General features: G+C 36.1%; 9 protein-coding genes across 9 annotated transcripts in view; 7 read left to right on the forward strand and 2 right to left on the reverse strand.

The window, feature by feature from the left end:
- LOC104744228 (inositol hexakisphosphate and diphosphoinositol-pentakisphosphate kinase 2) overlaps positions 1-7,807 on the forward strand; it is an 8,445-nt gene extending 638 nt beyond the window's left edge. Inside the window, exons 3-31 of the mRNA XM_010465242.2 lie at positions 173-232; positions 523-569; positions 740-823; positions 950-1,013; positions 1,146-1,299; positions 1,494-1,564; positions 1,699-1,803; positions 1,920-2,012; positions 2,211-2,285; positions 2,410-2,495; positions 2,939-3,145; positions 3,237-3,336; positions 3,424-3,494; positions 3,853-3,934; positions 4,214-4,372; positions 4,521-4,563; positions 4,665-4,747; positions 4,844-4,906; positions 4,989-5,063; positions 5,233-5,361; positions 5,558-5,793; positions 5,913-5,957; positions 6,045-6,111; positions 6,289-6,360; positions 6,467-6,708; positions 6,812-6,869; positions 6,956-7,123; positions 7,206-7,280; positions 7,360-7,807. Coding sequence (XP_010463544.1) covers positions 173-232; positions 523-569; positions 740-823; positions 950-1,013; positions 1,146-1,299; positions 1,494-1,564; positions 1,699-1,803; positions 1,920-2,012; positions 2,211-2,285; positions 2,410-2,495; positions 2,939-3,145; positions 3,237-3,336; positions 3,424-3,494; positions 3,853-3,934; positions 4,214-4,372; positions 4,521-4,563; positions 4,665-4,747; positions 4,844-4,906; positions 4,989-5,063; positions 5,233-5,361; positions 5,558-5,793; positions 5,913-5,957; positions 6,045-6,111; positions 6,289-6,360; positions 6,467-6,708; positions 6,812-6,869; positions 6,956-7,123; positions 7,206-7,280; positions 7,360-7,626 — 3,081 coding nt within the window. The 3' untranslated portion in view covers positions 7,627-7,807. The remainder of the gene's footprint in view (positions 1-172; positions 233-522; positions 570-739; positions 824-949; positions 1,014-1,145; positions 1,300-1,493; positions 1,565-1,698; positions 1,804-1,919; positions 2,013-2,210; positions 2,286-2,409; positions 2,496-2,938; positions 3,146-3,236; positions 3,337-3,423; positions 3,495-3,852; positions 3,935-4,213; positions 4,373-4,520; positions 4,564-4,664; positions 4,748-4,843; positions 4,907-4,988; positions 5,064-5,232; positions 5,362-5,557; positions 5,794-5,912; positions 5,958-6,044; positions 6,112-6,288; positions 6,361-6,466; positions 6,709-6,811; positions 6,870-6,955; positions 7,124-7,205; positions 7,281-7,359) is intronic.
- Positions 8,839-12,011, forward strand: LOC104744229 (receptor-like serine/threonine-protein kinase At3g01300). Its single transcript, XM_010465243.2, has 6 exons — positions 8,839-9,475; positions 9,809-10,146; positions 10,253-10,388; positions 10,756-10,892; positions 10,979-11,102; positions 11,280-12,011. The coding sequence occupies exons 1-6, from the start codon at positions 9,253-9,255 to the stop codon at positions 11,789-11,791; spliced, it is 1,470 nt and encodes a 489-aa protein (XP_010463545.1). The 5' UTR covers positions 8,839-9,252; the 3' UTR covers positions 11,792-12,011.
- LOC104744230 (hypersensitive-induced response protein 3) lies at positions 13,049-14,476 on the forward strand. The gene is made up of 4 exons (XM_010465244.1): positions 13,049-13,343; positions 13,420-13,540; positions 13,662-13,850; positions 13,946-14,476. The coding sequence occupies exons 1-4, from the start codon at positions 13,155-13,157 to the stop codon at positions 14,299-14,301; spliced, it is 855 nt and encodes a 284-aa protein (XP_010463546.1). The 5' UTR covers positions 13,049-13,154; the 3' UTR covers positions 14,302-14,476.
- On the reverse strand, positions 14,654-16,740 carry LOC109124534 (mitochondrial outer membrane protein porin 1-like). The gene is made up of 6 exons (XM_010465245.2): positions 16,585-16,740; positions 16,188-16,255; positions 15,810-15,920; positions 15,618-15,704; positions 15,286-15,494; positions 14,654-15,203 (listed from the first exon to the last, which is right to left on the reverse strand). Exons 1-6 carry the CDS (start codon positions 16,631-16,633, stop codon positions 14,897-14,899), a joined length of 831 nt encoding a protein of 276 aa, XP_010463547.1. The 5' UTR covers positions 16,634-16,740; the 3' UTR covers positions 14,654-14,896.
- LOC104744232 (probable pectate lyase 7) lies at positions 17,684-19,924 on the forward strand. The gene is made up of 4 exons (XM_010465246.1): positions 17,684-18,055; positions 18,314-19,070; positions 19,151-19,396; positions 19,481-19,924. The coding sequence occupies exons 1-4, from the start codon at positions 17,862-17,864 to the stop codon at positions 19,703-19,705; spliced, it is 1,422 nt and encodes a 473-aa protein (XP_010463548.1). The 5' UTR covers positions 17,684-17,861; the 3' UTR covers positions 19,706-19,924.
- Positions 20,728-22,656, forward strand: LOC104744233 (aldose 1-epimerase-like). Its single transcript, XM_019237011.1, has 6 exons — positions 20,728-21,241; positions 21,345-21,394; positions 21,508-21,592; positions 21,652-21,771; positions 21,856-22,168; positions 22,264-22,656. The coding sequence occupies exons 1-6, from the start codon at positions 20,734-20,736 to the stop codon at positions 22,562-22,564; spliced, it is 1,377 nt and encodes a 458-aa protein (XP_019092556.1). The 5' UTR covers positions 20,728-20,733; the 3' UTR covers positions 22,565-22,656.
- On the reverse strand, positions 22,785-23,565 carry LOC104744234. The gene has a single exon (XM_010465249.1). The coding sequence runs from the start codon at positions 23,492-23,494 to the stop codon at positions 23,000-23,002; it is 495 nt and encodes a 164-aa protein (XP_010463551.1). The 5' UTR covers positions 23,495-23,565; the 3' UTR covers positions 22,785-22,999.
- On the forward strand, positions 23,860-24,516 carry LOC104744235. Its single transcript, XM_010465250.2, has one exon. It carries the CDS (start codon positions 23,943-23,945, stop codon positions 24,339-24,341), a length of 399 nt encoding a protein of 132 aa, XP_010463552.1. The 5' UTR covers positions 23,860-23,942; the 3' UTR covers positions 24,342-24,516.
- On the forward strand, positions 25,452-26,198 carry LOC104744236. Its single transcript, XM_010465251.2, has one exon. The coding sequence runs from the start codon at positions 25,535-25,537 to the stop codon at positions 25,919-25,921; it is 387 nt and encodes a 128-aa protein (XP_010463553.1). The 5' UTR covers positions 25,452-25,534; the 3' UTR covers positions 25,922-26,198.

Here is a 26,321-nt window from a genome sequence, read left to right on the forward strand (position 1 = left end):
TTTTTTTTTTTTTTTTTTTTTGGCTGTTCGTATTTTCGCCCTTTTCTACTGACGAACAGATTCGGATGCTTTATATGTTTTTTATTGAGCTCTCTTGGTTAATTCTTTTAACAGTACTATCTATGTGTTCTCTCTCTCTCGCTCATATATGGTTCGTGTTCCTTGTTTATAGGTATTCTCAGCTCCCATGGGCGAAATTCTCGACAGACTTGAGTCCTTTGGTGAATTCGAGGTACCTTCTTCTTTCTCTTTTTTAATCCAGGAGCAGACCTTGTTTTATAGTTTGTTCTTTTCTTTTGGAGACAGTTTGTTACTTTTGTGATTCTTGGGCTAATGTTATTGGAAGATGTTTGCTTCTGAGTAACTTTATTTTTTTTGTTTGCCTTTCCAAGTTGTTGGCATTAGTGTCTGCCTAAGAAAGTTTTTATTTACGCTTTGTCTTTGTAGATTCTTTGGTATATTCCATTTCCTCTTTTATGATCTCATCTCATAGACACTTTTGTGTCGCAACTTTATTCGCAGATCTTACATTTTGGGGATAAAGTTATACTTGAAGATCCTATAGAAAGGTATGCTGTACCCATATAGAGCTCAGTTTTTGGCCCTTTCACTTTCTTGTATACTCGTTTATTCTTGTTATGCATGATTCTTTTAGGATAAAGTCTTGTTGGATATATATATATCAAGTACAAAAGTATATACTGAAATTATAACTTTACAAGAAACTTTGCTGTTTCAGTTGGCCCATTTGTGACTGCTTGATTGCTTTTCATTCCTCTGGATATCCTCTTAAGAAGGCTCAGGCATATGCTGCTTTAAGAAAGTGAGTTCTACCTTTTATTTCTTGCTCTTGCCTCAATAAATAGCCTATCTTACCTTAGTTTTTTTTGGGTGCAAATTAATTGAGTTTGACTTCTGAGGTTTGATGTTTCCAACTTCTGTTATTCAGGCCATTTTTAGTGAATGAACTTGATCCCCAGTATCTTCTTCATGACCGCCGGAAGGTGTATGAGGTAAGCATTCTTAACTGCAACATAGTTGCTTCTCTGATAATTCTTCAAAGTGATTCAGCGTTGGCGACAAAGAAGAGTTGCATGCTTTTCCTATTTACTAATAAAATTAACTGTTTATGTGCACCTCTACAGCATCTTGAGATGTATGGCATCCCAGTTCCTAGGTATGCCTGTGTCAATAGAACGGTACCAAATCAAGACCTTGATTATTTTGTCGAGGAAGAAGATTTTGTTGAGGTCCATGGTGAACGCTTCTGGAAGCCATTTGTGGAAAAGCCTGTCAATGGTGAGTTTGCCTCTGGCTCTCTTTTCACTCACAACTTATTAGCTATCCCTCCATGAGCTCGCCTTTGGCTGTTTTCTCATATAATGCCATTGGTTGTTCTATGGCACTGGATATCCTCCTTGTTCTATTTATCTTCTGATTTGTAGATCTATTTTATTATCGGCTAACAATTGATATCCTTTATGCGTGTATAGGGGATGACCATAGTATAATGATATACTACCCTAGCTCAGCAGGTGGCGGCATGAAAGAATTGTTTCGCAAGGTACTGCATCTCTTCGCAGAACTTCTCTGCTCTGGATTGAACTAGTTATTTTAATATTGTCATAATAATTTATTGTATTTTCGGATTAACTCCATCCTGCTTCATATATTTTGTTTGTTCCCATTTTACTATAGATTGGGAACCGATCAAGTGAATTTCATCCTGACGTCAGAAGGGTAAGGAGAGAAGGCTCTTATATATACGAGGAGTTTATGGCCACTGGAGGAACTGATGTCAAGGTTGTGATCCTTTGCCATCTACATGTTTTTTTTGATAAGCTCATTCTCAGTCCTATCTTTTGGACAACTTAAACCTTTCATGAGTTGTCAACTAACAATCTCCCTGGTTAACACAGGTCTACACAGTGGGTCCTGAATACGCACATGCTGAAGCAAGAAAGTCGCCTGTTGTAGATGGTGTTGTTATGAGGAATACAGATGGGAAGGAGGTACGTCTTCCATTGATATTCCAACAGTTACATATATGGAACCTAATGTACCTCTTTTTAAAGGGCTACAGTTTGAATAGAGTTTCAAAGTCTGCTGATTTTGATGAAAAGCATGAATTGCCAATGTTTTTTTCATAAAGGTTTAAAACTTTGATGCTTAGATTTTGATCAGTAATTTATTTTTAATCTATTGAACAGGTGAGATATCCAGTACTGCTTACACCTGCTGAAAAGCAAATGGCTAGAGAAGTTTGCATTGCATTTAGGCAAGCGGTAAGTTGGAATCCAATTATGTGGCTCTCGTTTATGTCTTACAGGGCTGTAATCCCTTATAATGGTACTTTCTGATTTTGTGCAACGACGTAGCAATTTCTTCAATTTTTTTTCACATTTCTAGGTCTGTGGATTTGACCTTCTACGATCTGAGGGCTGTTCATATGTTTGTGATGTAAATGGATGGAGTTTTGTGAAGAATTCATACAAGTAAGCTAGCATTCTGCATTTGTATTTTTGTCTCTTAAAACCATAGATCGTTTTATATCTGGGTAGGGCAATGGCAATGTTACAGGTTAAGTTTTTTGAATAAGCTTAACATTTACATTGCCGACTTGTAGCTGCCACAGCTTTAGTTTGAAAATCCTGTACGTGAACACAGCCCTAGAGATCTTGAGTAGCCTTCCTTAATCAACACAAAAGCAAATGCATTTTTACCCACTAATTGCAAAATGATGGCCATTAATGTATGGCAAACATTCAACTCTGTGCTGGTATAAATGATGCCAGATAGTTATGAACCTCGTTCTTGTTTTTGGTGTTCAACGTGGAATGCTGAAATAGTTTGTAGACTGGCATGCTGTTGCCTCTCTGTTATACTTTTAAAAAGTGATTTTTAATTTGAAGTAATCACTAACCTCTTGTACTGTAAGGTATTACGACGATGCCGCTTGTGTGCTAAGGAAAATGTGTTTGGATGCAAAGGCTCCTCATCTTTCATCGACTCTTCCTCCCACTTTGCCATGGAAGGTCAATGAGCCTGTACAACCTAATGAAGGACTAACTCGCCAGGGAAGTGGCATCATCGGCACTTTTGGGCAGTCAGAAGAGCTACGTTGTGTCATTGCTGTTATTCGACAGTATGTTCTAGCATATAATCACCTGTTCCTTTTACCATTCTCTCTGGTTAGCCATGATCTGAGAAGTGTTAAACTTTGTTTTGCATGAAAGTGGTGATAGAACTCCCAAACAGAAAGTGAAGCTAAAAGTTACAGAGGAAAAACTATTAAACCTCATGTTGAAGTACAATGGTGGAAAGCCAAGAGCTGAGGTGAGAGGCGCAGGACTTCCTAAATCATCAACTTCATCTCGCTTTGATTAATTTGCTTATACTCTGTCATTTTTCCCCCTTTTGCAGACCAAACTTAAAAGTGCCGTCCAGTTGCAAGATCTATTAGATGCTACAAGAATGCTAGTTCCCCGTACAAGGTAAACCCCTGAACTTATTTATTCATTTCTTGTTACCAAAAACATGTCCAATCCAGCCTTTTCCTTGCCAAATGATATTCACCTGCGCAATTCTTTACTAATAAATGTAACATTATTTAATTGAAATAACTTAAATTATTCTAGAGCATTCCTGATGTTTCTGTGAAGTGTTTTTAAGCGAGCTACGTCCGTTGTAGTGCTATATTTCTGCTCACCAAAGCCTTCCAAGGGGCTTTTTTTGCTGTCCCATCATAGTTTTCTTAAAACCAAAGTAGCATGCTTCATTTACTGCTGTTGCAAACTGTATTTACCGTTGAAATCTGGTAAGAACCTTATGGTCTTCCTTTTTTATCTTTAGACCAGGTCGTGAAAGTGATAGTGATGCAGAAGACCTTGAACATGCTGAGAAGCTTCGGCAAGTCAAAGCAGTTCTCGAAGAGGTTGTGTGTCTCAACATTTGTTACTTTCCCGTTTCTATGTGCTGCATTCTTTGAATCAAGTTTCTGTAATTGTAGAGGATATAGTCCTTGGAAAGAATTATTTAATAACCGTCCTGGATTTAGCTTCACGGCCAGCTGCTGTTACTGTCATAAGTTCTTGTTTTTGGCTATACGGTGATTTGATGTTAAGATAGATCTGGGAATTTTCTACAGGTTCTGTTTGGTATTTTGCTTTTCCTCTGTTAGCCTCCCCTCATATTATAGAACTTTGATATGCAGGGTGGACATTTCTCGGGTATATACAGGAAGGTTCAACTGAAGCCGCTGAAGTGGGTTAAAATACCAAAAAGCGATGGTGAAGGCGAAGAAGAAAGACCAGTAGAGGCCCTTATGGTTCTGAAATACGGTGGTGTTTTAACACACGCTGGTAGAAAGCAGGTATACTTCCATTCAGTATCAGAAAATAATATAATATACATTGCAAAATTCAAGATTTCTGTTGCTAAATGAAGGCATCTTATCTACAAAACTGCAGGCCGTTAGTGTATTCTTGCCTAATTTTTTTTTATGTATGCTTCGTTTGCAGGCAGAAGAACTTGGTAGATACTTTCGAAACAATATGTATCCAGGTGAGGAAACTTGATCTACTTTCCATCTGAATCAGTTTGGTGACTTATGATGATCAATATGTTTTCTAACTCTGTAACGATTAAATGGCATTTGCTTGTAGGTGAAGGGACTGGTTTACTTCGTCTCCATAGTACATACCGTCATGACCTCAAAATTTACAGCTCTGACGAGGGACGTGTTCAGGTACAGCTTTACGCTTTTAGTAGTCAAGATGAGAATATGATATTCAGCTTTTGAACATATACTTCAAGCTTCAATACTTATTTGCATTGTTAACAGATGTCTGCAGCAGCTTTTGCTAAAGGCCTGCTTGACTTAGAAGGCCAGCTGACGCCAATCCTGGTTTGGCCTTTTCTCTTACTGAGATCTCGTGGTGCTTTGCAATGTCATTGATCATCACTAATTTCTTATCTTATTTCTCTAGGTTTCTTTGGTTAGCAAGGACTCTTCCATGTTGGATGGTCTTGATAATGCCAGCATTGAAATGGAAGCGACTAAGGTTTGTCGCTATATATGATGAGCCATCTTTAATGTGTGTCAATCACGTTTTGGCAACTCGTCTGAACCATTTGCTTGTGGCCAACAAGATCCAATCTGTTACTAATAGAGTCTCCGCAAATACCCATTCTCAAATAATTTTTGGATTTCTTCTCTACGTGCTTTCCCAGGCTAGATTGAACGAGATTATGACGTCTGGCACAAATATAATAGATGAACCTGTCTCCTCCGAAGAATGCCCTTGGATGACTGACGGAGCTGGACTGCCTCCCAACGCTCATGAACTCCTACGTGAACTGGTACTCACACTTTTCCATCATATATTAGTTTATTGCTAACGTGAAAGAGATCACCAGCCATGAGTCTGTTTGCACAACAACGTAACATCTCATTTTACAGTTGGTTTTCTCTGCCATTTTCTCCCTCGTAAAAGTGATTTACTGGAGTCGAGAAAATAAACTCTTAATGTGTTGAATTACTTTCCAAAATAATTAGGTGAAATTAACCAAGAATGTGACTGAACAAGTAAGACTACTTGCAATGGATGAAGACGAGAACCTCACTGAGCCATATGATATAATTCCACCATATGATCAAGCAAAGGCTCTTGGCAAGACAAACATTGACAGTGATCGGATTGCCTCTGGATTACCATGTGGTAGTGAAGGGTTCCTTCTGATGTTTGCTCGGTGGATAAAACTCGCAAGGGACCTCTACAATGAAAGAAAAGAGTAAGTTTATCATCGGGTTTGGATTTAGCTATGCTTTGATTTAGTAATGCTTCTCAATTTTTCATCTTTCTTTCCGGTAGAGTTTTGTGAATATCACTGATAGTTGAGTTTATTTGCAGCCGGTTTGACATCACACAGATTCCAGATGTTTACGATTCATGCAAGTAAGTTTTAGGTGTTGTTGGTGTATTTACACCTAGCTTTAGTTACTTGTTTCTGAATATGCTGTAATGTGTTATTCTCACCACCAGGTACGACCTGTTGCATAATTCCCATCTCGATCTAAAAGGATTAGATGAACTCTTCAAAGTCGCACAGGTAAACAAACTAAAACTTCTCTTTCCCTTTTTCCTGAAACTCATATAATAGTTTGCATGGTCGCATTGTTTTCTAAGGCATTGTGACTACTGATCATGCCTGATTGAAACTATGACCATTGTTGGTTATCTTTGTATTGTTGACTGTGCTTGCATATAAAAAGTTATGTGGTTGCAGTTGCTTGCAGATGGTGTCATCCCAAACGAGTATGGCATCAATCCACAACAAAAGCTCAAAATCGGTTCAAAGGTGACAGTTTCTAGCTACGTGTAGTTATTTTCCTCTCTCAGAATATTTTTCCAGAGGATCTCACAACTTATTATATCTATATTTTTTGTTTCCTTTAAAACCAAAGATTGCTCGGCGCTTAATGGGGAAAATCTTGATAGACTTGAGGAATACTCGAGAAGAAGCAATGAGTGTTGCTGAGCTGAAAGAAAGCCATGAACAAGTCTCATTGTCATTATCTGCGTCCCAAAAAGAAGATAGAAATAGTCAACCAAGGCTTTCTATCAGTACCGATGAATTGAGACGACCTGGCACAGGTGATAAAGATGAAGATGATGATAAGGAAACCAAATACCGTTTAGATCCAAAGTAATAGTCTTTGGCTCTTTGCTTTTTCTACAAACTAATATGTTTTTTGGTTTCTGAATATTACACAGGTGTTATCTACTAATTGCTTTTCATTTCCTTTTAGGTATGCAAATGTTAAGACACCTGAACGTCATGTGCGGACTCGACTGTACTTCACATCTGTAAGTTTCCTCCTTACTACATTGCTTGTTTAAGTGTCTTTGAGTGAAAACTAATATGTTTTTTTGCGTTGTATGAATTGGAACAGGAATCGCATATTCATTCGCTGATGAATGTCCTTCGATACTGTAACCTCGATGAATCACTTCAAGGAGAAGAAAGTCTCATCTGCCAAAACGCCTTGGAACGTCTTTGTAAAACTAAAGAACTTGATTACATGAGCTACATTGTCCTAAGGCTATTTGAGAACACTGAGGTTCCCTTTCACTCTCACATCATATGATTCAATATATATGCATGGCCTTGATCAGTTTCTGAAACCATAAAAATCGATGCAGGTATCACTTGAAGACCCGAAGAGATTCCGCATTGAGCTTACATTTAGCCGTGGAGCTGATTTGTCTCCCTTAGAGGTAAGAGGGATTATTGTTTTTGTTTTAAACTAAATAAGGGAACAATTTTGAAGATCTTAATTGTTGTGAGAACATGCAGAATAATGACGACGAGGCAGAGTCATTGCTAAGGGAACACACACTTCCGATAATGGGACCAGAGAGGCTTCAAGAGGTTGGTTCTTGTTTAACACTCGAGACGATGGAGAAAATGGTTCGTCCTTTTGCCATGCCGGCGGAAGATTTCCCTCCGGCGTCCACTCCGGTGGGTTTCTCAGGTTACTTCTCCAAAAGCGCGGCCGTGCTCGAGCGTCTCGTTAACCTATTCCACAACTATAAGAACTCATCCTCTAATGGAAAGACCTGAGGGCAGAGGCAGACCAATTTTATTTTTTTTACTCTTTTATTTTGGCTACATAAATTTGCTCACGCTTGTGTTTGTGCAGTTTTAGTCATCTTTTATATTTTTTCTCGACATGTTATGTGAATTTCCTTTTCCTCCCAAAATTGCTAGAATGTTTTTTTTGAATATAGCTGTTTCTTTTATTCAGCATGATTGTTATGTATATATAACTATATATATTTGGGTATACTAAGAATATGATATATATAGTCAATGTGTTGAAAGGGACTGATGCAGTTGGGTTTGAATTAAGATATGATTACATGGAACATAAATGAGTCACCCGTGACGTTCTATAAATGAGCACTTTTTTTCTTTTTTCTTTTTTGTTCTAGTTTAGTCATTACACTGGATCTTTTGGATAGGAATTGTTTCGCCAGTTACCGAATGAAACAAACAAAAAAAACAGTCTAATGATTTTGGCACTTACCGTAAAAATTAATTAAAAATAATAAAAAATGGTTTAAGCTTCACTAATATCGAAAAAGAAGAAAGTGAAAATGAAAAGCAATTTTGATTAGATTTAGAGGAGCTTCTTTTCGAAAGAAGCACAGACAAATTAAATCCTAGTTACATCATCTCAATAGATTTTCTTCTTTTTCCGGCAAAAATCTCAAAACATCGAATATTTGTTAATACTAATTGTTATAGTACCAAGTTGAGTAAAAACGGTATAGTAAATCTAAGTGATTTGAGTTTTTATGAGATTTTAAATGATTTTGATGATTTTAGGGAAATTAATATGATTTATTGTTAAATTCTTTTAAATCTTACAAAAAACTATGAGATTTAAATTTCAGTAATTTTTACTAAAAAATCTTCTTTAAGTTTTCAAAAAAAAATCTCTAAAAATCATTAAAGGTCTAAATTGTAGATTTTTAAATCATTACTTAAATAATAATAGATTTCAAAAGATTTTTTAAAATCAATAATTGAATAACAATATATTTTAAAGTTAGATTTTTAAATCATTAATTTAATAATAATAGATTTCCAAAAGATTTTTAAAATCTATGATTGAATAACCTAAAATTTATAAACTCTATATAAATCATTTCAAATGTGAAGTTGAATACATCAATCTCCTATATAAATTTGATTGGGATATTAAACGACTTATTCTAGAACAAAACTGGTTAGAGAGAGAGAGAGAGATAGTTTACAAAAAATTATTACAATAGGATACGAAATTGTAATATGCGTTTTGTAACTGTTGAGACTTGAGAGAGAGAGTTAGCAAACAAACACATGATGCTATGTATGCTATGATATGATTCTGCTGCCCCAATCTCTCTCTCTCTCTCTTGCCCGTCTCTTCTTCTTCTTCTTCTTCTTCTTCTTCTTCTTTCATCTCTCTCTTCACACAGACATCAAATTCCCTTTTTGACTAAAGTTACGCCACCTCCCTTCGTTTTCTCTTTCTTTCTTTCTTTCTCCCCCAACCCAACAAGTGAATCTTACTTCTTCTCTCTTTACAACTGCGATTCTGATTTTCTAGGGTTTCTGTTTTTACCTCTCTCGATTGTGGTCTGATCAAAGTTTCGTCCTTTTTTTATTTTTTGGGGGAGAGAGAGAGAGAGAGAGAGAGAGATGGATTTAGATTCTGTCAAAGTTATGGAGAATTGGCAATCGGAGAAAGCTAATGAGAGTGAGACGAATAAGAAGAAGAGAAGGAAGAAGAAGAAGAACAATGTCAGAAACAGTGAATGTAAAGAATCTAATAATGGGTTTTGGGTCAAATTTAAGTTTATGGTTTGTTGCGTGTCTTCTACATCAGACGTTGAGAGTTCTCTCACTCTCTCTTCAAGCACTGGTATGTCCTCTTCTTCTACAATTCCCAGCTCCATGTAAATAAAAACCCTTCCTTTCCAGTTTCAGATGATAATGTTTCTTCTTAATTTTTTGTGGATTTTTTCCTATAATTGTCACACAAGAGTTATGTTTCCATCTAGGGTTTTTTTTCCCCCATTTGACAAACTGAGAGCAAAACCTCAATGTCATTGTAGTTGGTTTACCTAATTTTAGCTCAACTAATTTGATGAGTTGGCTCTTTTACAATTTTGCAAAATGATTCCTTTCTCCATCTTGTCTTCTTGAAAGTGACATTTTTTGTAGCTAATTGACTCTTTTTTGTTTTGATTACCAGTGGGAAGTAAGTCCGCAACTGTGAAATCAAATGATCAACCGGTTGGTCCAGTTTCTTCTACAACTACAACTAGCAATGCTGAAAGCTCTTTGTCCACTCCTATGATTAGTGAAGAACTTAAGCTCTATTCTCACCTCAAGAAGTTTACTTTCATTGATCTCAAGCTTGCAACTAGAAATTTCAGACCCGAAAGTCTTCTCGGTGAAGGTGGTTTTGGTTGTGTCTTTAAAGGATGGGTTGAGGAGAATGGGACTGCTCCTGTTAAGCCTGGCACTGGCCTCACTGTCGCTGTCAAAACCTTAAATCCTGATGGACTTCAGGGTCATAAAGAGTGGCTTGTAAGATCTTTCTTTCTCTGTTTTTTCTTCTTCCATATCATATATCCTCCTTTTCCATTGTTAAAACTGAGCATACAACTAAAGGTTCCTGTTTGTGTGTTTGCAGGCTGAGATTAATTATCTCGGCAATCTTCTCCATCCCAATCTTGTTAAACTGGTGGGTTATTGTATCGAAGATGATCAAAGGCTGCTGGTTTATGAGTTTATGCCCCGAGGAAGTTTGGAGAATCACCTTTTCAGAAGTAAGGAAACTACTACAGCCCTAAGTTCTTTATACGCAAGCTAAATTCTTTCCCTTTATGTTTTCGATACAAGTGTTTACAATTTAAAGATGTATTTACTCCATATTGTTAAAGTTGGAACCTTTAAGACTGCATCTAGCTAAATTTGGAACATTGGCACCTTTTAGTGCAGTCTTAGATGGTTTATATTGCTTGATTAGTTGATTACATTGAACCACGGATCAATAACTAAATCCCTTACATCCTTAGTACTACTAGTTTTAAGATTCTGTGGTGTATAAAGTGTGTTTAAAAGGGCATAATGCTTTTGTATGATTTATCTTCTCAGTTATAATTGATGTTAAACCTTTTTCTTTGTGAATTAAAGGGTCGTTGCCTCTTCCATGGTCAATTCGGATGAAGATTGCATTAGGTGCTGCAAAGGGTCTCAGTTTCCTTCATGAAGAAGCTCTAAAGCCGGTCATTTATCGAGATTTCAAAACCTCAAATATTTTACTTGATGCAGTATGTTTTCCTCTCCTCTAAATCAACATCTATATATACACGTCTGTTTCTTTGCCTCTAAACTCTTACCATTTTTCCAATTTCAGGACTACAATGCTAAATTATCAGATTTTGGTCTTGCCAAAGATGCTCCTGATGAAGGCAAAACCCATGTGTCTACTCGAGTCATGGGCACTTATGGTTATGCTGCTCCTGAGTATGTAATGACCGGTAAGTCTTGTTTTGCTTTCAGGATTTCATTCACTCATCTGCTTATTTCTTCTCTATATGATTGAATATAGAAAGTTAGAGACCGAGCTGGATACTGCCCGTTTGACATATATGCATCAATGTTCATTATTGGTTTGAGATTATATCTATAACTAGTGTCCTTTTTTGACTCCTTAGGTCACTTGACATCAAAAAGCGATGTTTACAGTTTCGGTGTGGTTCTACTTGAAATGCTGACTGGTAGAAGATCTATGGACAAAAACCGACCAAATGGTGAACACAACCTTGTTGAATGGGCGAGACCACATCTCCTGGACAAAAGAAGATTCTACAGGTTACTTGATCCGAGGCTTGAGGGTCATTTCTCGGTGAAAGGAGCTCAAAAAGTGACACAGCTTGCAGCAAAATGCCTTAGCCGTGACCCCAAAATAAGACCGAAAATGAGTGAAGTGGTGGAAATCCTAAAGCCTCTCCCACATCTCAAGGACATGGCTAGCACGTCTTACTACTTCCAGACTATGCAAGCTGAACGTTTGAAATCTGTGTCAGGGTCAGGGTCAGGTCGTGGATTAGGGTCAAGAAATGGGCAACCTGTGTTTCGAACTCTGTCTAGTCCTCATGGTCAAGCTGGTTCCTCCCCTTATCGTCATCAGATTCCATCTCCTAAGCCTAAAGGTGCAACTACTTAGAGATTTTGCACTTTCCTGTGACGTAAGCAAGAACGTCTCTTCTTAACAAATGTAAAACAACAAATCGATATTTCTTAACCCGATGATTTTAAAAGAAAGGCGATTTTTAAGGTTTATTCTGAAGAAGATCCCAACTTGTGAATGTTACCTTTGTGACCTCATGTGTTTTCGTCTGTTGTATTATTGAACAATTGTCTTCTTAGGGGTAATATTGTCGTCATCATAATGTATTATTTAGTCGTTTTCACTTTCACAATCGCTTCACCAATACGTAAAACAACCTCTTCCTCATTAGTCATTACTACCACTAGTATAATAAGATATTTAGTACATATCAAGAAGGGGTATTGGATAATGTGGATGACATTTTGCTTTGAAAGTTTGAATTTTGTTTCCTCTTTGCGAGTTTTTGGACTTATCTACTTTGTCGCTTCACATAGATAACCGAATTATTTAAAATATACAAAAAGACATGTCATAATGACAACTTTTCTTACGTGAAAATTATTACTAAAGTATTATTCAATTTCTCAAATACAAGAACATTATCCATTTTCTTCATATTCCATGCGAGCCTCAAGGACCAACGACTTTTATTCAAATGAATTATTATACAATTAATTTCCTTAGTTTTTGGTCGTAATTTGTTTGGTTTTAAATGTTCTTTGCTTATCTTGATCATAATTTTATTAGTACTAATTTTAAAACAATATACATTCAAGTTCAACTAGTAAAGAAGAGTAAAGGACCGTTCCAACTTTCAAGTTTCCCAAAAGTTCGGTAATCCCCTCCACCTTTTTCCAACAAACACAACTTAATATTCAAACAAAATATAGATATAATAGAACCATATTGTGTTATTTTTATTTCGAAACCATATAACAGCTACAATAGAAACCACATTGTTAATTTTTTATTGGAACGCATATCTAATAATTGTTCAATAGTGACATTTTCTTTGACTTTTCAAATATGTTTCTCACTAGTCTCTAACTTTGCAAATGACATATAAAGGAAATTTGGTTTAATAAACTAAGTATAATCCTAACCAAAAAAAAAAGAAGAGTAACCGCTAAGAATGACAAATATTTATCAAATTTAATAATTTATTGTTCTTCAAGATATATACTACTTGACATTTCAATGAAAATGTCACACTACTGAATAATAATTAATAAATAGGAAATTTCCGAGGAATGTTACATGACATCTTGACATGATCACCTTCTTCCTCTTATCAATATATAGATAGCTCTCCTGCGACTTTCCTCTATCCCACAAACTCACAGAGAGAAACAAAACAGAGGCCGAGACATATATTTAATCCATTCATAATCTTCTTCTTAGTTCTTTGTAAGATTTAATGGGGAATCTTTTCTGTTGCGTGCTTGTGAAGCAATCAGATGTGGCGATCAAGGAGAGGTTTGGCAAATTCCAAAAAGTTCTGAATCCAGGTCTCCAATTTGTTCCATGGGTCATCGGTGATTACGTCGCCGGTACACTAACTCTCCGTCTCCAGCAACTCGATGTTCAATGTGAAACCAAAACAAAGGTAACTATAACACATTTTAAACACACATGTATATACAAATCTCCTTCTTCTAAATTCATCTTTGATCCTGTAACAGGACAATGTGTTTGTGACTGTGGTTGCATCCATACAATACAGAGTCTTGGTTGACAAGGCAAGTGATGCTTTTTACAGACTCAGCAATCCAACCACCCAAATCAAAGCCTACGTCTTTGATGGTATCTCCTTCTTTGTCCTTCTCAATACAGAGTATTATTATAAGTTGTTGTTAACAATGATAAAGTGATGTTTTTTTGCTGGTCAAATTATTGAATTCTTGTTTTGTTTCTGGGGTCTCAGTGATCAGAGCATGTGTTCCAAAACTGAACTTGGACGATGTGTTCGAGCAGAAGAATGAAATCGCCAAATCAGTGGAAGAAGAGCTAGACAAAGCCATGACTGCTTATGGTTATGAGATCCTTCAAACCCTAATCATCGACATCGAGCCTGATCAACAGGTTAAACGTGCCATGAACGAAATCAACGCCGGTAAGTCCCCAAATCTTAAAACCCAAAATCAAAAGTTGGATACTTATTGATTAGTATTGTTGGTTAATTGGTTTTAAAATCTGTAATTGTTACAGCGGCGAGGATGAGAGTGGCGGCGAACGAAAAAGCAGAGGCAGAGAAAATCATACAGATAAAGAGAGCAGAAGGTGAAGCCGAGTCCAAGTACCTGTCGGGACTCGGAATCGCTAGACAGAGGCAAGCGATCGTGGACGGTCTGAGAGACAGTGTTCTAGGGTTCGCAGGTAACGTGCCAGGGACGTCAGCGAAAGATGTGTTGGACATGGTGATGATGACTCAGTACTTCGACACAATGAGAGATATCGGAGCAACCTCCAAATCCTCGGCGGTGTTTATTCCTCACGGTCCCGGCGCAGTTTCTGATGTGGCAACGCAGATTCGAAACGGGTTATTACAGGCTAACAATGCCTAGTAGTAGACTTACTCAAGTCAAAATTGTCTTCGTCGTCTCTGTTAATGTTTTCTATATTGTTGTTATAAGTTTTTTAATGTAACGGTGTGCTGATTGTGAATTGTCATGTTGTACCTATCTCTTTCGTGAACTACAACAAACGCTTTGTATCTGATTTGGATTTGTATTTTGTATCTTTCTATTTTGACCAAAAAAACTTCCAACTTGCGAGAGTGAAAAGTCAAATTATTGATTCGTGGACCTCGCGGCCCATCTCATTGAATACCTATCGATAAACGCGTGGGCCTGAATTGAAGCCCATCGCATTCAACTCTACTTACTTGAACACGACCATCTGATGAATATGCAACTATCATACATGAACCCAGATACATTGCAAATAAAAATTGAAACCGAACAAATTGTTAGGGTTTCATCACATAACCTCAAGATGATCCTTTTTCAACTTATTATTCTTCTACAAATCCGACAAGAAAATGGGAAAGTTGAGTAGTAGCCATTCAAACCATGAGTAGCCATGTAGAGAGAAAAACAGAACGTAGAAAGAAACTAGTTAAAAAAAAAGCTATAGCAACTTCTTCTTCCATCTCAGTTTTCAAGGCTTGAGTGCGAGAGCCAAACCAACTTTAGCATTCTTGTCAATGGCCTTTGTGTCGACTTCTCCAGAGATAGTGAAGAAGGACTTGGGCTTCCACTCGTGTTGAATGAGCGCACTGGCAATACCGGCACTGTTAACACGTGCTTTCACAGAGGTCAAGGGGTCAAGCGAGTGCTGTGTTCCAACGGTTATGGTGTTGTCTTTGTTAGAGAACCTGTGGCTCACTTCTGCTCCAACGGCAGTGTTGAACACCGGGTTCACAATGTGATAGTAGGACGCATTCAATAGATCAAACTTCTCGTTCCTAAACAAACAATAAACCGAAATGATATTAATAGATAATCAACGAGAAACCATCCAAATATCTCACTAAAAAATCAACTTACACGGTAAGGGAGGCAATTAAGTCCTCCTTAGCAAAGCTTAAACCAGCGTTGATCTTGGTGAAATTGCCAGACTTGGTGTCGAATGAAACATCAGTACCAACAGCCAAGACATTGGTGCCAATCACACCAGAGAAGTTGACAGTTGGGTTCTGAGTCAATCCCATGCTTGTGCTGATACCGGCATAGTCATGCAAGTATTGCACCTCAATCTGTTTATAAGAAGAGGAAAGAAGAAAAAAAAACGTGAAGTTAACTCTCTCAGCTGATGACGCTCTAAAACTATACAAAGACATAGGTTCGTTCGTGTAGTGAATAGTGATTACAAACAATACCTTGCCAGAATTTTGGTCAGGAGCCTTGAAGCTGAAGATAGACTTCAGTCCAGGTGCAGCCTCATCAACGGTAGCAGTGATCAGGACCTGAAACCAAATACACACAAACTTGTAAGGAGCGTAACCAAAACAAACCAAACAGAAGTATGAAAAATAGGGGTAGAGAAGAAAGAAATAAATAAATAGACTTACGGTAGAATCAGTGCAAACTTTCAAATCAGTAGTAACGTTCTTTTGCTTGGATTGAAAAGCAACATCTCCCAACAAAACGTCACCTTTCTTAGTTCCAGATGAGGTGATGGCCTACAAAGAAAGAAAGAACCAGGTTATGAGTAAAAGGATGGCCAAGGGATAGAAGAAATCCAATCTTCAAAAAAAAGTAGAGAGTAAACAAATTTGAGAAACAAATGCTGATTTCAACACAAATACTCAGAAGTAAACACATAAGGCTAATGAGTAAGGCAATAGTAGAAGCACACTCTAGAAAGAATAAAAACTCAAATAAACCGTAATCATCTATAAACAATACAGAGCTGATAGATACTCAAAGAGAAGAAACTAGAAACTTACAACACCAGCAGGGGAGTAAGTGGTGATACTGAACTTCTGATCGCTGTTGTGGTCTCTGTACAGAAGATCTGCAAACAAGATTTACAGTATTCAAATTGACAATCCCAGAAGACCAAACCAACCATGACCAAATCGAGCAAACACACAAATCGAGAGTGAACCCCCAGGGGAAAAATACTCATATATATATATCAGCAGCAATAACAATAATAATCGAAATCCATATAACATTTGAATCGCTCTAATACGCATGCATCTATCATCGACAAGACCGAGAAAATTTAAAGTCATGAACAAAGGGAATCAAAATCCAGAGAAACGGAACCCTAATAATAATAAGATCGTTCCTGGGAGACAAACAGATTCATCAAATTCAACGAATGAAAAGAGATAATACCTCTGGCTTTTTTGCCGATTTCGGTGTAGAGACCAGGACCTTTCACCATTGTTGCTTTGCTTTCTCTGTTGGGGAAGAAAAAAAAAAAAAGAAATTGGAAGAGAGAGAGCTGAGGGGAAAGATGTGTGTGGGCGTCGTCTCTCTCTGACTCTCTCTCTCTCTATTAAGAGATTGAAGAAAACCCTAATTATTTTTATTTTTAATACCCTAATTATTTCAGAAGCCAAAAATGTTATGAGCCGTTGGATGGAGACACTCTGTTTCAGTTTTCCTTATCCGCAGCCGTCCATATATATTTATTCCCCTCTCTCACCAAGACGAAATTATTTTTTCTTCTTCTTCAATATTTATCAAAGCGGCGTCGTTTACTTTCCTTCTTTTCTTACCACGCATAAAATGAGATAAAATGGTGTATTCTTTTGAATTAGGCACAATAATTTATTTCACATTTACTTATTTTGATTTTTACACAATTCTTTCTATTTGTGGTGATTGTGATTTAAGTGACAAAAATTTAAATATATATATATATATATATAATGAAATAATAATGTTATTTTTTCATGGTTTTGACTTTTATTTATAGTGATATATCAACCCTGAAATAAATCTTTACATCTTTAAGGGCACCAATCACAAATAAAATCTTTCTCAAAGCTTTCCAAATAAGTTCACGTAGTTACTAGGATTCAAAAAACCAACTTGAAATTGAAAAATCATATATGGTGTATCTTCAGAGAAATCACGATATTATTGATTCATATGTGTATTCTAAGTCAACAACCGATGCCTTTTGACAATAACTAGCATCTTCACAATCACTACCTTTTAGATGTATGAGGAAAAGAAAGTGATTGTTTGTATTGCTAAAATCAGTTGGAAAGCTTGATAAACAATATTTTTTCTCTCTCTCTCTCTTCGTATCCATCCAAATTTAGAAGAAGAAAATAAAATTAACAAAGAAACCTGTCCACAAGTAATATATGGTGGCGTTCCATACATAACGGGGAAACTTTCTAAATATAGAAGTCAACTTTCTTTTCAAGTTTTTTATTATTATTATTTAAACACCAACCTTCACGTTTCTCAAACTTCGCAATACGATTCATCTACCAAAAAAAAGGCTTTAGGCCGAACACATATAACCACCTAAAGCCATGTTTAAAGCTTAGCTGCTCTCCATATATATATTTCAATATATATATAAAAGATTACCCCTTTAAGAAAAAAAAAAAAAATTAATATTGTTTTCTGTGAAAAAGGGGTAATCACATACAATGGAGACGGCTAGGCTTGTAAAGTTAGTGTGTGTGATTTGTATTGCCAGTTTGATTCCGACCATACGAGCCAATGTTGCCGAGACCGATGAGTATTGGGTAAATAAGGCCAATGAAGCTCGTAAACATACCCTTATGGCTTATCATCCTGATCCTTATGACATCGTCGACCACTTCCACGAGCGTCATTACGAGTAAGCCCTTTTCTATTGTTGCATTCGACCTGATTTGTCTAGTTCAAAATAGGTTTGGTTGTGATTATGTATTATAAGAGAGTAGACGGTTTTGGATTACTTCTATCATTTTGTTTAAAATTAGGTTGCAAAAACTATATTATCAAGAGTTTTAACAAGGATTAGAATGATAGCGATATTGATGATAATTTTTGTTAACTAATCAAAAATGAGGAATTTTGGCTTATGATAGTTTTTTGGGTTGGTGTTTATCTTCAGCAACTCGACTGATGTCGAGGGGACCGAGGAAGACAAGGCGGTCGATTCCGCGGAAGATGAGGACGTCATTGAGATGACTTCTAGTCCGACAAACAGCACAAGGCGGAGCCTAAGTGGCAAGCGCAGGGGAAGAGGAAAATGGAGCAAGCTAAAGGGACCTTGCACCGCAAGCAACCCGATTGATAAATGTTGGCGTTGCCAGCCCGATTGGGCCAGGCGTCGTAAGAGGCTTGTTCGTTGCGTCCGTGGGTTTGGTTACAGGACCACAGGAGGCAAACGCGGTCGCATCTATGTGGTCACGAGCCCCAGAGACGATGATACGGTGAACCCTAGACCTGGAACACTGCGTCACGCTGTGATACAAAAAGAACCGCTTTGGATCATTTTTAAGCACGATATGAGCATTAGGTTAAGCCAAGAGCTAATGATTGCTAGTCACAAGACGATCGATGCTCGTGGCGCTAACGTGCACATCGCATATGGTGCCGGTATCACGATGCAGTACGTGAAAAATATCATCATCCATGGGCTTCACGTCCATCACATTGTGACAAGCAGTGGCGGTTTGATAAGAGATTCGATTGACCACTTTGGGCAAAGAGGACAGGCTGATGGAGATGGGATCTCTATCTTTGGGGCAACAGACATTTGGCTTGACCACATTTCTATGTCTAAATGCCAAGATGGCCTCATTGACGCTATAATGGGCTCCACCGCAATCACCATCTCTAACTCTCATTTCACCCACCACAACGATGTGAGCCTTCACCTTGAAAACCTAATTAGCTATTGACTACTCAAGTTAACTAAATGAACTTGTTATGTTTTTGGGTTTAGGTGATGTTGCTCGGTGCACAAGACCACAACCAGGATGACAAGAAGATGCAAGTCACGGTGGCTTACAACCATTTTGGTAAAGGACTCGTACAGAGGATGCCTAGGATCCGATGGGGTTTCGTCCATGTTGTCAACAATGACTACACTCATTGGGAGCTTTACGCGATTGGAGGTAGCCAAGGTCCTACCATTCTCAGCCATGGAAACCGTTTCATCGCTCCTCCTCACAAACAACATTACAGAGAGGTACACGATATTTCTCGATATGTGCATATTACATCAAATAAAAGTTTGAGGTTTAAAACTAATAGAAACATGTGTAATATATAGGTGACAAAGAGGGATTATGCTCCAGAAGCTGAATGGAAAAACTGGAACTGGAGATCCGAGAAAGATTATTTCTTGAACGGAGCATATTTCAGACAATCTGGAAATCCTCATTTCAAGTGCTCGCACTCAAGGCAACAGATGATAAAGCCCAAACATGGTGTGGCCGTTTCAAAGCTTACCAAATACGCCGGAGCATTGGATTGTCGGGTCGGAAAAGCATGCTAATATATATAACTCACTACTACCTTTTTCTCTTGTATCCTAGGCCTATCTATATATATATAAGAAATGAAAAACAAAAATCATGGGGTAAAAATTGGAAAGGATTCTTAATCTATAAAAGTCTCTGTGTGTAAAATATATGCGAACGGCAGGATACTTTGTAACTTTAATTTGTTTGTGTATGTTTTGGTTGTGTGCTCATTAATTTTTTGCTTCTTTTTTTTTGTGTGCTGCAAATATGAAACACCAATGAAAAAAAATATAATTAAGGCAATCAATTTTTAAAAAAACAAAGACTTTATTTTTACACTGCATACTATATATTCCGAATAATATAGTTTTAAGAGATATCTATATTATTATTGATTAGTATTGTTCAGTGACACGCAGCGCAATTTCTAATTGAAAATCTCGAGCAAGGATACTGGCGTACTGCCGAAATCTTCGAATGATCTTACCGAAACGTTAAAAGATCTTCTTTATTGCTATATAGGCTTGACATTAATTATGTTATCATGGTCATATTTAACAATATCATTAAAACGGTACAACCATGAAAAAGAATGACAAATAGCACCAGTTAATTAGTGTTATGGTGATTCATGCAGCATTTACAATAATAATAATAAAACAATTTCGATAAGATATTGCTGTTATTTGTAGAGAGATCTCAGCATTCTTATTTTCTCTTAAATCCGAGATTTGAATTTTTATGGGTAATCATAGTGAAAAGGAGATATACTAATTTACATAATATGTTTTCTCCAATATAAAGTGTATAAATTTAATTAATAACCTATAGTTCTTCCAAATATGATTTGTTTTGTTTTTTTTCGTTAAGAGTAATATTTTTCAAATTTGAACTGAATCGAAATATGATATAAAATATATATGGTGCGTGATAATGCTCGAAATGTGTCTCTCCCAAAATAAAATATAAATAAGAAAAACAAACCATCTATAAATATACACCAAGAGTCACTCACACTTACATATACACACAAAAAGAATAAGAAAAAAAAAAAAAAAAAATGGTTAGGATTTCAGTTTTATGGATTTTGGTTATTTTGGTTACAATAGGAGTCATGGTTAGTGTCTCATTCGCTGATAACAATGAAGTGAAATCAACTGATTTGAAGAAAGTCAAAGGAGAAGAAACTGATCGTTCCATTAGTAAGGTAAATGATCACGATGATGATGATGACGACAAAGATAGTGATGGAGATCATGATCATGATCATGATCATGAAAATGATAATGATGATCATGACAATGATAATGATGATCATGACAATGACGATCATGATCATGATCATGATAACGATAATGATAACGATAACGATAACGACAACGACGGAGAAGATGACAATGATAATGAAGATGACGGTGATAATGATGGTGATGGTGATGGTGATGATGATGATGAAGATGAAGGAAAGAAGACGCTGGGGGTACACGAGCTAAAGAAGGGGAATCTAACGGTCAAATTTACAAACAGGGGTGCTTCTATCATGTCTCTCCTTTTCCCTAATAAACATGGTTAGTGGATCAATCGTATATTATACTGTGTGTCGCCGTGTCGCGTTTTATACGTATTCTTATATACATTAGTAATAGTAACATTCGAGTAATTATCTTTCAGGAATAGTTGAGGACATTGTTCTTGGATACGACAGCGTTAATGACTACACGGTAAGTGAAAAACCTCTACTTTTGGATTAAAATTAATTAATTTTGGTACAGACCTTCAAAAAATTAGCTACGGTATTAACTTTTAAAAAAAAAATCTAAACTTGTAAAATCAGAATGATACGGTCTTTTGTGGAGCGACGGTTGCACGTGTAAGCAATACTAGAGAAAAGACCGTTGCCAACGATGGTAACAATACCGAATTAACATATCTATGTACAGCTTGGTTACTTCATAAATCATACTACTTTCTATAATTTAATTAGGTGGGAAGAAAGGGTCTGGTGATGTGATTTGGACTGTTAAGAAACACAACCATAACAGCAAAAAACCTTATATTGTTTTCACATATACAAGTCCTGATCATGGCGATCATCAAGGTTCGTTTTTTCATAACTTTATATTTGCATAAATTATCAAGATATATAGAGAAAGGACTAAAATCATCCATGTTAATCAAATAGGGAAACTTGAGGTCAGTGTAACGTATAAGCTGGTGGGAGAAAACAAATTGAAAATGGTGATGGAAGCAAAGGCTAAAGAGAAAACAACTCCGGTGAATTTAGTTCATCGTTCTTACTGGAATCTTGGTGGTCGTCGTCATAACGATGGAGACATCTATTCTGAAGAAATTCAGATTCTAGGTTCCGGTTATGCTCACCTCGACGACAATCTCACTCCAACCGGGAAAATCCTATCCGTTAAAGGAACACCGTACGATTTTCGCCAACTCCGACCTATTGAAGCCAACTTCATTAATGAGCTTAAGAAGACAGGGTACGTAATTCAATGTTTCGAACAAACCGGACATATATTGAACCGGTTTGCGCTAGTATAATTCTTTTTTTTTTTTTTTTTTTTTTTTTNNNNAGGTTTGGTATAAATTATTGTCTAGATGGTGTTGCAAATAAGATGAGAAAAGTCGTGGAGCTTGTGGACAAGAAATCGAAGATAAGAATGGAGTTATCTACAGACCAATCTGGTCTACGATTCTATACCGGAGAAAGGTCTAAAAACAATAAAGGAGAAAATGGATCGGTTCGTAAAGCTTACACTGGTTTATGTCTGGAATCACATGCAATCAATTACAAGTATCTTCCTTTGCAGATGGTTGAACCGGGGAAAACTAATTATAAGCATACTATGCTTTTTATGTTTTCGATTGTTCCCTAAACTTCGTCAATTTTTCTGCAAAGCTTATGACCAGAAAAATAATAAGAATAAATCTGTTGTGTTAGTTTTCTTCTTTTTGTTTTTGTTTTTGTTTTTGGCCATATTACTCTAATACTTTATGTTAATTTTTAATTTTACTTTAAAATTATCAAAAGTGTTAACATAGATTATGATAGACGATGGAGATATAATATTTGAAAATTTAAAAATTGGTGTAAGTTTTATTTTTAGTATTTTCAACCAAATACAACATGGACATGCTAAATTACAAAAATGTTTGTTACACAATAAAATCATTGATACATATATGCATATATTGTATGTTGAATGCGTCTGTGTGTGACAAGATTTTTTCTCTTTTCACTATTATGATTTTTATTTTGTTAATCAAAAAGGTTAATTACTAGATATTATAAATCTGCCAATATTCTTGTTCTAAGTTTTCTTGAGCAACTTGACAATGCGTTTAATGGTAAACATGAACTCTTTCTCTTTCTCCGGAACCACCGAGTTATATGCATTCTCCTTCCACGCTCTGTAGAAAAATGATTCTTTTTCAACGAAAATGTTTGCTTCGTTAGCGTTGTACTTACCGTTCTTGATAGAATCTGTCATCTCATTAAGCAGCGATTCAGATTTCACCAAAGAGCTCAGTTCGCTTTTCATATCACCGCTTGATGTCTTCTTCAACGTTTTCAACTCTCCAAGCATTTTTTTCGCCTTCTCAATTTCCTTTAGAAGATTGGCTTTGGACTCTTCTTTCATCAGTTCACTTTTTTCTTCTCCTTGTAACTTTTTCAAAGTTTCGGGTTTGACATCGCGGAGCTTCACTAGCTTCACGTCTCTCGCTGCAGCTTCATCGATGTTCCATCCTAGTGCGACGACTAGGGCCACGATTAGGCCTGACACTACAAAAGATTTCTTTGCCATTGTATTGTGTTTCACTTTTTTTTTTTTTTTTTTTGAAAAAGGCTTTACGTTGAGACAAACCTTCCTGCCTCTCAAATATATGAGAGGACTGCAACTTAATTTCGGTGGTAGCCCTTTACGAGGAAATTATTATCCAAAAGTAGATGGTTAAAATTTGATGTTTTATTATAAGTAAATTGCTATTAATTTTTTGATTAGCTGACTTTAGAAAATATTTGGCAAATTTTGTGGATAACCAAAGAATGTTGAGCAACCGAGAGTCAATACAATTCTTCGTTGACCATCAATACGTACATATACTATTTTTAGTCACAAGTAAATAGTATAAGATACCCCAAAAAACACAACAAATGAACTCACATCTCTTCTTGCCTCTTTTCCTTTAACAAATTATTTGAACATAAAAATTCAAATTGATTTGTTAAGGGGAAGATTGAGCTTTAAAACCATGGCAAAGATCTCCTTCTTGCTTTTCGCTATGGCCCTTATCGCCTTTCTCCACGCTTACGAAGCTCGCCACTTGGCAAAATTCGATGAAGCAGCATTTGTAAAAGACTTGCATAAAGCCGAGGCCATGATCGAGAAAGAGGTAAAGGCCAAGAGAATAGACATTCAAGGTTTGACATCTGAGGTGAAAACTTTGAGCAAATCCAAAGTCGTGTTGAGTGAACTTGGAACCGCTCACAAAAAGGATATGAACTTAAAGCCTTACGAAAAGAAACTCAAAAAGATCAGCAGGGTTACCACCGTTAAGAAAGCACCTGCAGCTGTTGCGAAAAAGAAGAAGCCTGTATCCATCATCCAATCGATTTTGAAGGACTTCGGATTAAACGGAGGGAAAAATTGACACACAAATTAGGGTATGATTATTGTTTTCATGTGTTGAAAGGGGGTTTGGACTTGTCCATGGAGTTTAGCTTTACAAGTGAGAGGAGGAAATAATTCTCACATACTTGGTATATTAGTTGCATCATATTGTATTGTACCTAATACAATTGAATGAAATATCAATACTACATTTATTACTAGTGATATCATAAAAATTTTCCATACGATTTTTTTTTAATTAACAGTCTGTGGATACAAAAGGTAACATATAAAAAAACAAAACACACTAACAATAACTTAGAAAAAAATGAAAATACGATTGTTTATATGAATATATATTCAGATCAAAACATGAAATATACAGTACAAATAAAAAACGTTTTGCTATATCCCTCAACACAATCATATGCTATCCAACAAAATCTTTAATCTTCTATGACTCTTATATTTACCCATGCAAAATTTAGAGGAAGTAGAGATACACGTACACGGCCTATATTGACTAATATGATTGTTTAGTATTTAATATTATCTGTTTCACTAAAAAATCCAGCTTTATCACACTACTAATAAAAACTCTAAATTTATGTAATTAGAGATAAAAATAAAATAAAATAAACTAATAGTAATTAATATCTGTGAAACAAAAAAAAAATACTATAATAAAAGTAAAAGTAGTATTCTGCTTTGTAATAGGACCCATAAAGAAAAACAGAGCTCCAATATTTCTGAAGAAATTTATATCAGCTACAAAGTGCTTATAGGCAAACTTTTGAGGCAGCTGCATAGGACTTTATCTCATGCATGGGTAAGTTTTGCTTTGAATGGTTCAGCTTCCCATATATGATTGATTAATCAGTTGGTTCATCGCATAGCCGTTATACCAAAAATATCTAAACAAAGAAGTCAAGAATCATATTTTTTGACTTCCCATAATTGAAGGTTTAAGGTTTTAGATAAGATGACAAACAAAAATTTCGTTATGCGAATATTGTGGGTGACCAAAGAAAATTAAGTAATGAAGTCAAAACCATTCCTTAACCATCAAAATATGGATACATTTTACATACTATTTTTACGCAGAGACAAAACTATAAATGATTTTACGAAACAGACACACGAACTCACTCCTCTCATAAAAATATTTTCCTTTTAACAAACTATAATTTGATCTATTTCAAATTAAGTTAAAGGGAAAATCAATCTATAATCATGGCAAAGATCTCCTTTGTGCTTCTCGTTGTCGCCCTTATTGCTTTTCAACATGTCTCTGAGGCTCGTCGTCCGATTAATGTTAACGAAGAAGTGGTTGAAAACGACTTGCACCAAGCCAAAGACTTGCTCGAAGAGGACTTGAAAGAAAAAGAAACGAACATCAAGAACTTGGAAAGCGAGCTGACTTTGTTGACTGATTCTGAGAAGACGCTCATTCAGCTCGAAGATGCTTACAAAAGTGGTAAGAGTCTTGATCGTTTCGGGAAAAAACTCAAGAAATTCAACAGGAAGATCAAACAAGCGCCTGAGGAAGTGGGATACGTTTCCATAATCCAATCCATTTTGATGGATTTGGGATTAAACAAATCGAAAAAGAAATTTTAATTAGGGGTTTGATGAGCGTTTAACTTTGATGCGTTCAAAGGAGGTTTTAAATTTGCCCATGGAGTTTGGCTTTACAAGTGAGAGGAGCAAATAACTTGCCCATAGTATATATATTTAATTGCATCAATTGAATAATTAATCAATTGTACTACAATTAAATATGGAATGTATTACTACTACTAATACTGTTAAGGTCTTTTTGTTTTAAGGTTTTTTTAATGTAGTTCTTATCACAATGCATCTTAAAATTAGTTACAGAAATATAACAGATTCAATCTCTTTGTTTACCACACTTAAAATTAATAATTTATGAGTTGATATCTATTAACTAACATGCATGTATAATTTTTACCAAAAAAACATGCATGTATAATCATGTGCAAACCATAATATTAAAACA

Source organism: Camelina sativa, chromosome 15, assembly GCF_000633955.1.
Source record: "Camelina sativa cultivar DH55 chromosome 15, Cs, whole genome shotgun sequence".
Lineage (NCBI taxonomy): Eukaryota > Viridiplantae > Streptophyta > Magnoliopsida > Brassicales > Brassicaceae > Camelina > Camelina sativa.